This window comes from Populus trichocarpa, chromosome 19 (assembly GCF_000002775.5).
Source record: "Populus trichocarpa isolate Nisqually-1 chromosome 19, P.trichocarpa_v4.1, whole genome shotgun sequence".
Lineage (NCBI taxonomy): Eukaryota > Viridiplantae > Streptophyta > Magnoliopsida > Malpighiales > Salicaceae > Populus > Populus trichocarpa.
This window is the reverse complement of record NC_037303.2, coordinates 11,990,604-12,002,838: the sequence shown is the minus strand read 5'-3', so window position 1 is coordinate 12,002,838 and position 12,235 is coordinate 11,990,604. Positions and strand designations below refer to the sequence as shown.

General features: G+C 31.6%; 1 protein-coding gene across 1 annotated transcript; it reads right to left on the bottom strand.

Moving 5' to 3' along the window:
• Window positions 1–9,351: 9,351 nt before the first annotated feature.
• LOC7475783 (patellin-3) lies at window positions 9,352–11,996 on the bottom strand. Its single transcript, XM_024591469.2, has 4 exons — window positions 10,563–11,996; window positions 10,344–10,468; window positions 10,070–10,220; window positions 9,352–9,894 (listed from the first exon to the last, which is right to left on the bottom strand). Exons 1-4 carry the CDS (start codon window positions 11,805–11,807, stop codon window positions 9,640–9,642), a joined length of 1,776 nt encoding a protein of 591 aa, XP_024447237.2. The 5' UTR covers window positions 11,808–11,996; the 3' UTR covers window positions 9,352–9,639.
• Between the last annotated feature and the right edge of the window lie 239 nt (window positions 11,997–12,235).

Below are 12,235 nucleotides of genomic sequence, written 5' to 3'. Positions count from 1 at the left end.
TCCAATTTAAATCAAATTAAACCGATTTAAACCCTTTTTTTCATTTTTTTTTCTTCAATTTCTTTTATGGTTTTCAAGTTATTAGCTAATCAAATGACATATTTCAGAGAAAAAAAATGCAATAAAGATGATTTTGTTCTCTAGCTATGTCACAGGAAAACAACACATCATTAATCTAAACGAATGACATGTCATCCAATTTATTAAAAAAAAAAACATTTAGGACAGTCAACTTGTCGTATGCTTGTTTTTAGAAAAAAACAGAGAATATAAGACATGTAGGCCCATCCCTCTAGGCCCATGCATGCTTTGACTTTTTATTAAATAACGCTTAAATTTTTTAAAATTTTAGAATAAAATTCTGTTTAATAAAATTTATTGAAATGATTTTTAAATAATTATTTAATTATCTCATAGTTTCCAGATTAGAGCTTTTTTAGATTATATTAATAATTATTTTATGATTAATTATCTATTAACATTATATGCATAATTATTTAAAATAATTTGCTCGTTGATATTAAATAAGAATAAAATATATGTTTTTTTATTTTTTATTTTAGATTTTTCATATAATTTTTTAGATTTATTATTATTATATTATTAATATAGGTGCATAAAAATGATTGATTCTATTAAAACTTTCTTCCATGATCATAATAAGTTTTTATTTATAAAACAATGTTTCTATTAAAAAATATATTATTGTCAAAACAAAAAATGAAATGCATGAATAAGGAAATGGATTTTTTTATTAAAAAGATATATATTTTTTTCTCTTTATTTCAAGTTATTAGGGTTTTTTTAATTTATTTTTAATTATCATTAGCTTTTATCCACTAAACCATGCTGCTAATAAAAAAAATGTTTTTGTCAAGAAATAAAAAACTTACATGAATAAGAAAAGACGATTTTCACTAAAAATATATATTTTTTCTTATAAAATCTTAACCATTATATACTTTATAAATATTTATTTTAATTATTATATACTTGAATAAAAATAAAATTTGATAAGTATCCCATACTAAGTGTGCGTGCATTATACAAGTTAATTGCTAATCAATTTAAGGTAAAAGACTTTACTTGCCACAAAAACAAAAAAGGAACCCAAAAACCTAAAACTGAAACAAAATATTTTCATTTCAATATTTCAGTTTCATAAGATATTCCTTGGAATATAGAAATTCTTGGTTCATCACTTGTAAGAATGGCTGGCATCTTCTTCTTTTTTTCAAAAGATATCAAATTTCATGAGACTTAAGCATGGTTGTTAAACCCAGCTCGACCTAGCAAGTCGAGCTAGGACCCGACTTACTCGCCCTTAGCCAAGGATAAGTGTCTAGAAAAACATCAACTTGGTTTGTCCTAATTGACCCAACAAATCAACTTAGGACCTAATTAACTTGTCAAAACTTGAGTTGATTTTTTTAAAATATAATTAAAAATAATATTATTTTAATTTTAAAAAATTAAAATAATTTTGTTTTAGTTAACCTGGATTAATACCAATTAATCCTTTCATCCCAAGATTGGAACCTTGGACCAGATTATAAGCCAAGTTATCTTTAATTACGATGAATCTAAGTGGTTTATGTTAGAAAAACCACTTATCCTACGTCTAAACACCTCTATGCACTCAAATATATGAAAATCTTAGGAGTTCTTTAGAGTAACTAACAACACTTATTTTATGGATGCATTTTGAAAAAAAAATAGATGATGAAAAAAAATCATATTTAGACCCAATAAAAATTATAAGAATATTCTCGTTAGGCTCAGAAATATATTTCTTTTTCTCTTATATTTTTTCTTGTACAATAAGAATTGGTAGATCACTCTGAAATTTCTCCAAATATACGGGTTAATTATGAGCTCTTGCTTATCGTAGAGTGCTAATAAAAAAAGAAGAAATTAATATTAATCTATTACCATGCACCTATTAGTTACAAGAATATTAATCTCATTTATTAGCATGTCATGTCAGCAACATAAAAGAAAATAATTCAATTTTATCTTTTCATGATGCAATACTTTCGCCCTAATAGCCCTCCTTCCAAACTAGACCTCCATTATCAACAAAAAGCACCACCACCACCGATCTCTTCATCCTCGACAGTCGACAACCCTTTCTTCCATCACCGGTCTTTTCACCCAATCTCTTTCTTTTTCCTTACTTTATTCCCAAATCAATTTAACAATATCCTCAATATTCACAAGCAACTCATCTCTTACAAGCAACACAAACTGATTTTTTGTTTGCATTATTTTTAGAACCTAACCTAGGGTTTAGGTTTTGATAAAGAACGATGTTAATGCTAGGGAGGGTTAGGAAAGCACTCACTCTTCTCTTCTACTTCCATGAAGACAAGAAAATATCTCAAAAGAGGCCAAGGCCAAAGCAAACCTAGCAAGCATGTTAGATTCAAAGACCTACATCTTCCCTACCCAGGATTGAAGATTATGGCAACCACCCCAAATCTCTTATCTTCATTTTCATGTCCAGTGTTTGCTCTCTTTATTGGGTGGATCGGGTTTGCCCTAGATTGAAAAGGGTGGAAGGAAAAGTCACTCTAGTTCATGAAGAGAAGGAATTTTTTTTTTTTTATGTTGTTGACGTGACCATATTTTAATGCCATGGTATATCAAAACTTCTCTTGGAAAGGCTTTAGTTAAAGATCCCTAATTCAAAAATAAATAGGCTGCTTGGCCATGTATGGACTGCTGTTAGTTTTGGTGTTTGGTATTGAGTTTAATTTAATCTGTTTTTTTTTTTTGTTAAAATTTTAAAAATTTTAAAAATATTTTTGGATTTTTTTGATATGTTGATATAAAAAATAAATTTTAATAAAAAAAAATATTATTTTAATATATTTTTAAACAAAAAAATATTAAAAAACAACAGCTATTATATTCTCAAACATTCCCTCGTATCTAAAATTTCTCAGCAGAGATGCCAACGTGGACAACTCCCATTTCGACCCATAGACAATAATGCTAGTAAAAAAAATTATTTTAATATATTTTTAAATAAAAAATATTTTTAAAAAAATTATTATTATAATATCAAATATGCTTTTAAGTGTTTTAAGGACTGCTTGGTAATGCAGTTGCTTTCACTTGCGCCGGTGTTTTTAAATGGACATTTAAAATAAAAAAAATTGTTAAATATCATATTGGTCATATTCTTTTTAGTTTTACAATGACATTATATTATATACAATATTTCGTCTAATTATCTGCTCTGATTATGGATAGCTAGGTCATCTGCATCAAAATTAAATAAATAAATAAATTTTATTTCTTACAACCTGAATTGGGACTTAAGATTCAATACAAAAGGTCAGTACCCTTTCGACCATTACGTAAGTTCATAATATTTACCAAAGCCCTTTTTCCAAAGAAGATATTGTATTGTTTAAAGGGTGATGCTATAGGTAAGATGAAACTTCTTAACGAATGATAGATTGAAAAGAAAATAATAATAATAAATTGGTGACAATAATGGTAACGCAAACCAAAGCAACATTAAAATTAAAAAAAAAAGCACAAGAATATATAATTATATCAAAAAAATAATTATATGAAAATTCTAATTTAAAATCTTATTATTAAATAATTTATATTCACTTAGTTTGTTTTTTTACGAAGTTTACAACTCCTTAAATAAAATTAACAACTTATCAAAACTAAAAAGAAATCCCAAAAATAAAGCAAAAATAGTAAAATTAAAAAAATTCAAATAAAAAATAACCATAAACCAACAAGAAAATATAACAAATCTTGAATGACAATTTCAAAATTTTATTTGAAGGCTTTCTCGAACTCCAATTAATATAAAATTTTAATCATTAAAAAAACAAAACAAGATCTCTGAAATCTTCTAGCAAAGTTTCAATATACCAATTAATATAAAACTTAGAAAAAGAAAAGAAAAGAAAGACTCCAACATGAAATGGTTATTTAGTGCAACTTTCTTAGTTTGTCTTTTTACGAAGTTTACAACTCCTTAAATAAAATTAAAAACTTATCAAAACTAAAAAAAAATCCCAAAAATAAAGGGAAAACAGTAAAATTAAAAAAAATCAAATAAAAAATAATCATATACCAACAAGAAAATATAACAAATCTTGAATGATAATTTCTAAACCTTATTTGAAGGCTTTCTCGAACTCCAATTAATATAAATTTTAACCATTAAAAAAACAAAACAATATCTCTCAAATCTTCTAGCAAAGTTTCAGTATACCAATTAATATAAAACTTAGAAAAAGAAAATTAAGAAAAGAAAGACTCCAACATCAAATGGTTATTTAGTGCAACTTTCTTGTTATTTATCTCATGACTGAAAGCATTTTTCATACAGAATTCGAAACATTTTCGTATAATGAAGCATTTCAATTGCTTGGAAGTGAAGGCCTAGACTTTTAGACTTTGAACAACCTTGTAGGAGCAAAAAAAATAGCAAAATATTCCAAGCCTGATATTGTGGGAATTGATAAGAGAGTTGTCATGCCACAAAAATAAATGATTGCAAGGCAAATAGGTCCCAAATTTGTATATATATATATATATATATATATATATATATATATATATATATATAGGGTTCGTCACGCGTGCAGAAAGTTAGAAAGCAAATGGAAAAGGAAGAGCCAACACCCACCTAGCTAATTACCAATCCACCTAAAAATTGAAAGCTCAACAAACCAATGAATGAATGCTTGGCTGTTTGTAAATGACCTAATTAAGCAGTGTAATCATTATTAAAACCGGCATGTCTACAACAAATTTTAATTATTTTGAAATCTAGGTCTTAAGTGATCATGTGTAATATATATGCAATCTTATATATTAGATTTTGTTTTACATATATAAAAGGTTTAGAGGGATTATTAATTCTTAAATATTCTCAAAATAAAACAATAAAACATAATAATATAAATCATTTCTTGAAACTTCACCTAATATATAACTTAAACTTTTGGGTTGAGATTAGTTCTTTGTCATGATATCAAAGTCTTGATAATTAAGCGATTACAAGTTCAAATCTCACTATCTTCATTTATTTAATAAAAAATAAATAGAAGGTAGTATAGACATGTGTAAATTTCAAGTTCAAATAGTTTTTACTTGAGTAGGTTTGTTAAAGAATAATATAAATAATATTTTAAGAATTCATCTAATAATTTAAATTATTGGGTTGGGATTACTTTTTCACAAGTAGCCACAAGACTGTAGCATGAATTTAAACCAGAAAAAAAAATAGCAAGTGAATACAGTAAAATAAAAATCAAATTATTTTTGAAGAAAAGAATTATAAATGGTTTGAAGATTTAAAATAACTATTGGTATTCTCTTTTTAGAAATGCAAAGATGAAAAAGAAAAAGGAACGCTAACTTTTTCTTTTCTTGTGCTGTGTGGTAGAAGAAAGATAATGTTACTATTTAATCAGATTCAGTTTTAATTTTAACATTTTTTAATCAAATTTATAGCTACAAGCATAACGTTAATTATGACCATCTAATCATGTTTCAATATATATAACTTTAAGAGGTGTGGTTCAATTGGTCAAATTATAAATTTACTTTTAAAAATTATCAGTTCGAGTTCCATAAATTTCAGGGTTATTGGAGACTTATATGATCATTAACTTCAAATTTTATAGGATTAGTCGAGGTGTACACAAGCTGGCCCGAATATATACATGAAAGCAAAAGAGGGAGGTGTTGTTTGGCAAGGAGCTTCACCTACCTTCGATGATTTTGAGCATGTTTCTGTTTTTTGTTTTGTAAAATAGATCATAAAACTGAATATGAAGAAGAACATAAAATAAACATGTGTAAATTTCAAGTTCAAATAGTTTTTACTTGAAAATGTGTGTTAAAGAATAATATAAATAATATCTTAGAATTTTATCTAATAGTTTAAATTATTGGATCGAGATTGGTTCTTTAACAAGCAGCCACAATGTTGTTGCACGAGTTTAAATAGCTTAAAAAAAAATAGCAAGTGAATACAGTAAAATAAAAATCAAATTATTTTTTAAGAAAAGAATTATGAATGGTTTGAAGATTTAAAATAACTATTGGTATTCTCTTTTTAGAAATGCAAAGATGAAAAAGAAAAAGGAACGCTAACTTTTTCTTTTCTTGTGCTGCGTCTGGTAGAAGTAAAGATAATGTTACTATTTAATCAGATTCAATTTTAATTTTAACATTTTTTAATCAAATTTATAGCTACAAGCATAACGTTAATTATCACCATCTAATCATGTTTCAATATATATATAATTCTATGGTGTGTGGTTCAATTGGTCAGATTATAAGTTTATTTTTAAAAATTATCAATTCGAGTTTCATAAATTTCAGGGTCACTGGAGGTTTATATGATCGTTAATTTCAAATTTTATAGAATTAGTCGAGGTGTACACAAACTAGCCCGAATATCCATGTTAATCTATATATATATATATATATATATATATATATATGAAAGCAAAAGAGGGCTTGCTAATTGCACATGTTGTCTGCCCCTTGACTAGTAAAATATATATATAGAGCATGTTTCTGTTTTTTTGTTTTATTATGTAAAATAGATTAGATGGCTTTTCTAAATCATAAAACTGAATATGAAGAACATAAAATAACAGTCTAGATAATATTAGAGTAGAAGATCGCATGGCAATTTGTTTTCGTCCCACATCATTTAGCTCTCGCATGCTGTCTCTTTATACCGAACCGGCCGCTATACCTACTTGATATTTGTTGCAATCTTCTTTGAAATCTTGCCATATGAACTCATGTATTGAAGAAGACTAGTAGAAAGGTAGGTGGAAAGCCAACTAACAAATGATATATTCTTTTTCATTAACGGCTATTACTCAATTATGTCTCGTTAAAGGGTTTGTGTTGCGTTACAACGCAGTTGAAACCTTGTTTTGCCTCGACTGTAATTTTAAAAGTGCTTAATTAACCACCCGGTTGAAATTTTGGTTTTGAAAAGCTATAATTTATAGTTTTTCTTTCATTTATTTTTTTAAATTATAATCACAAAAGCTAACCTTAATATCTACGGTTGTCTCTTCTCAACAACAAGCTTAAAGGATTTTTTTTTCCTAGGGATATCAATCCGAAACCTCAAATCTTAGCCCAGATGGCATTTTTATTACTCATGTGAAGAACAACTGCTGTTAAATATCGACATCCTTGGGGCTTGAAATAGCAATATCTAAGACTAGAAAGTCAATCTATTTAATGGATGCACCATAAGCCTGTTGAATTCGAGCAAGCAGGTAACCACTAGTGGTTGCTGTCCGGAAGGTGACTTCAGTTCTGCGCAGTGGAGAGAGCATGTGGTAATAAATTTGCAGAAACCATGTGACAACTTTTTTCTGCTATGGAGGGGGCGTTGGTCACCATAAAAACGCCATATAAAAAACCAACTGTTTTGGCAGGACAACCACTGGATCATGTAATTGGAGCCTGCATGTACCTGAAACCAAATAAATGATGTGCAACACTGGGCAAGAATGATGCCAAATGAGCAAATATCGCTGCCTCGAAAAGAAATTAGTAATATTCACAGACCAGAAGATCAATGTTAATTTGAAATAGAAAAGAGGGCATTTTTCGAAGAAACTCTAATAATAATTAAGCAGGACCATGTGATTCACGCACGTTAAAAATAGTGAAAACATAGACAGACGTTTCAGTGGCAGAAGCTGGTTTCCTGCAGTGATTCTGATGAGAAAAGCACTACAGAACAGATTAACAAAGGTACAATATATATCATAATCTCTTGATTTGTTTTTTGTTTTTGTTTGTCTTAATGGTGAGGGATCCTATGACTGGATGTGGGGAAGAATCCTAGACGTTTACAAACAAGAGTTTAATTGGTGTTTAGGCATATTTTAGCTAGCATTCTTGCAGGAGGGTGGAGCAAGGGATCGTGTGGTTAGGCATATTTTACAAATTTAATTCCTACTTTGTTTCCCATGATCAGTACTCTGTTTAGCATAGTGGGACTTGAACTTAAGATCCGCAATAGCTTTGAGAGAAAGACTATATTAATAATTTCAAGCTAGAGACATATTGTCCTTGCTACCATGTGAGATCCGAAAAGAAAACCATATGCTATAATTGTTTGGTAGATCAAAATCAGGTCAACTGCATGAAAAAGCTGAGCCTATACCTTGGAACTATATGATCTCAGATTCTCTAGCTGCTAAGAAAACACTCTTGACATACGTGGATTGATAATGCTTTTCAGAAGCTTTTGTTAGCCCTCCCATTCATTATGAAACGGAATCATATAAAGTATCAATGTTGACTTTGATCAATCTTCATGATTACATCACCTGATCCTAATACCTTCGATTACCCTGCAATAATAAAGCCCAGAAAGCCATATATTCCGAGTATTGAGTGTGAGGCAGAAAAAACAGACAAGGGCACAGAAGGAGAATATAGAATCTTCTAGTTTTTATTTTTTATTTTTGTATAAAGAAAATATTTTCAATGTTTGAGCCTGCACGGTTGTGATCATGAGCCCAAGACTTTTATCATTGCACCATTAGTGAGTTTCTCTCAATCTGATATGAGTCTATGGATGGCTTAGAATTTCATGCAGTCATCAATGCATTTGTATTATTGGACCAGTGGTGATTTGTCCCGATAAATTAAGCAAAGAAAACTGGAAACTAGACAAGGACTTATGCTTGGATCTTGCTATAGAAGAGAAAAAAGACGTTGATGGAGGCCTCAAAACATGAGTTACATGTTAAATTACTTTTGAAGCAAAGATTCTTTTTAATAAAAAAACCTATCCAAGGGAATATTGTTTTCCTCTATCAGCGGCGGAAAACCTCTAGTTTTTTTCAAAGGTACCAAACTACCGTGCTAATAGAGAAAAGTTGCAGTAGCCCCACGTTGTCTCATAACTATTCACATATCCTGGAAAGGATAGTAGCACACAGAATTCAGCCGTTCTTGATTTGTTTCAGTTTACTCAAATGCCACAGTAGTGTCAACTATAGGGGAGGGTAGGCACACTTTATAGCTACAAACTTACATGACAGGTAGGAATCACCATCTGTGTTATCTTCAACATCCAATACCAAAATGGAGCCTAATTTTCTTTTTCTTTCCCCACCATAATTTGCTGACCTTTGGAAATAGTTTGGTAAGATCCAATCCGTCAAGGGCACAAGTCAAAAATGGATCAACTCTTGCTTGGATTACAATATTCAACTTTAAAGATGATGTCAAATTGAAGCATTCGATGTCGCAATAACATAAGAGTTTTGAGATTACATAAAGGTAAATGGTACTGAAATATTGACATCCAGATAAACGAGAAAGCGCATCGCAAAACGCCTCAATGAAATGGCACATTTATGTATATATAAGTTTCACAACCACACCCCCCTCCATATGCCCACACATCTGTTTGTTTTCCCCAAGATGATTGGCAAAAAAAACACCGAATGCAAACCATGTGCTATTCTCAACCAGCCATGCCACCCACCAAAAAGAACCAAAGCCAAAAAAAAAAGACAAAAGGCTCACCCAGAGTACATAAAATTAATTCAATTTCCACAACTATCTGAGATGGAAACATTAAATACAAAGAGTTCCTCAATCTGAGAAGGGGTTTATCTTGAACCTGTAGAGAAGTTTCTTCTTCTTTGAGGTAGAGTTGTCAACTGTGAGCAATATTTTTCCCAGCTCACCAACTTTGAAGCTGTTAGACACCACTGGCTCATTGGTTGGGGTCATTTTTGTGGGTTTTGTCATTATAATTGTGTATGCATCTTTAGAATCGGGCACGAATTCAGCACTATAACTCACCTCCCATCCAACAACTCGCAACTCCCAAACAATGAAACATTTCTGCAATGCACAAATTCATACTTCAAAAACAGAACAAACCTTTCGTTCATAGCCAAGCATTCTTAGCAGTAGCAGAAATGTCCATAATCAAAGCCAGTTAATAAGAGTTAAGAATTGCACAGTAGCACGGATAAATTGTAAGTACTATAGCACAAAGGGAGTAGTGAATTTGTACCTCATAAATTATAATTTCCACAGTTTGCTTGGTTGCTGGTTTTACAGTTATCTCCGTAGCAGGATCAGCAAAAGTAAATTCGGGGTTGCAGTCGCAGAAATCCACGCTCAAGCCACCATACTGAATAGGAACTTGCTCAGGAGATACATATCTGTTTCACCAGTTTTAGCTTTAGAGTCTATATCAAACAATAAATAGGAGAAGAAAATTCTCAAGAGGACCATCAAAGGACCCTATTTTGGCAAAAATTAAATGATTTAGAGACTTCACTAACTTGAAAAGTGTCTCAGCAGATTTTGATGGGCCTGCGAATACAAATTTGCTTTTGGTTCTTTGTGTCATAAATGGACTGATCATTGTATAAAATGCAAGATACCACCAAGGGACATTGATGAACACCTAAACAAAACCAAAAACCACAACACTCAGTACATCACAAACAAACCATTCAATCAAAATCCAATCAAGAAAGCAAATAGTCATGAGAATCTACCTGTTTGGCCACAAACTCAGGGTAATTGTCCTGAAGCAATAGGAGAGCCTGTTTAGTAGCCAACCTAAGCTCTCTCTTTCCGGGTCCTGGAGAGTTCTTGAGATCATTAACCTGGAAGACGGTGGAAATACCACTAGGACTAAAATCAAGCTTCCTAATACTCCTCTCCAAGAACTGAATCCGCCACCTCAAAAACTTCAATCTTTTCTCCTCATCAGAGAATGTCTTCTGATACAACTCTTTATTTTGAAACTCCCCATACACATTATAACACACAGGATGCCCTTCCCTGTCATAACCATGCATAAACACAACTTTCTCCAAATCATCACCTAGATCTTCATCAACAAGCTCATCAATTTTAAAGTCTCTCCTCCATTGAATTGTGTTCTTGATCATTACAAATGCATCGCTTACCTTAAAATCCCTTGCCCTCAAGAACTTCAAGAGAACCACATCACTTCTATCATCTTTCAGAAGAGGGATCCCCCATATAGTGATCTCCTCTGGTGAAGGTGCAGCCTTTTGCTCTTCTTTTGCCACTTCTTGTGATTCTTTTTCTGGGGTTTCTTCAACTTTTGATTCCTGAGTCTCTGCTGGTGGTTTAATCTCAGTACTAACATCAGATTCTGACGCTGATGCTTCATTTTTGGAGGTTTCTTGAGTTGTTTGTGCTTCTTGGGTGACAATAACACTTTGTCTCTCGTCTTTTTTTGGTGCAGTGCTAAACTGGTGAGTATTGAGAGCTTCTTGAACCAACTGCTTCAGTTCTTCTAAAGCTTTTCTCTCAATACCAGAGAGATCAGACACTAGGTTACTCTCTTCCTTAAAAGAAACTAAAGTTTGAGGAACTTTATGCTCTTGTACTTGCTTCTCCTTCCCAGTGTCGGCAACGGCAACAGCAACAACCTCTTCTTTAGTAGCTGCTGACTTTTCAGTTACCTCAGTTTTCTCCTCAGGAGGTGGTTGTGGTGATGAAACTGATTCTTCTTTCCCCATCATCGCCGCCAATGATGATGATCTAGAGTCCTTTTGCTCACCTTCCGGTGGCGGTGGTAGTGTTGGCCCCTGTAACTCCTTCCCCTTTGCTCCCGGTGATTCAGCTTCATCAGCTGGTTCCGGTGCTGGTGCTGGTGCTGGTGGCAAGTCTCCTTTATCTTTCACCATGGCTGGAGAAGGTGGAGCTTGCTCAAGTGATGGCGGCGGCGGCGGTGTTACGGGCGGTGGAGTAGATTCTTGGGCCATTACTTGGTAAGGTAAGAAAGTGACTAGGTTAAGCGTGTAGGCTAGACACAACACAGAGTGTTTTTTTATGTTTAGGAAAGGAAATTGGTCACGCCAACTGACTTGCTGTTTTTATTCTGTCTTTTTTTTTATTATTATTATTTTTTCAGACACGTTCAAGAGGAGCAGAGAGAGCTGCAGAAAGATGTGGAATCCTAAGCCATATATGTACTGTTAAGACTGAAGAGAAATTAAGATATATTAATTTTCTTTTCTTTTTTTCATGTCAAAACAAAACGGTCCTTTTCAACTCTACTCAAGCGTTTTCACGAGTAAGATATTCAATTTAAATTTATTTATTTTCTTTTGTTTGTAATAGATTAGGATATGATAATTTAATTTAAACTTTGATTGGCATAGTTATTTTACTAGATGAAAACCCGATCTAC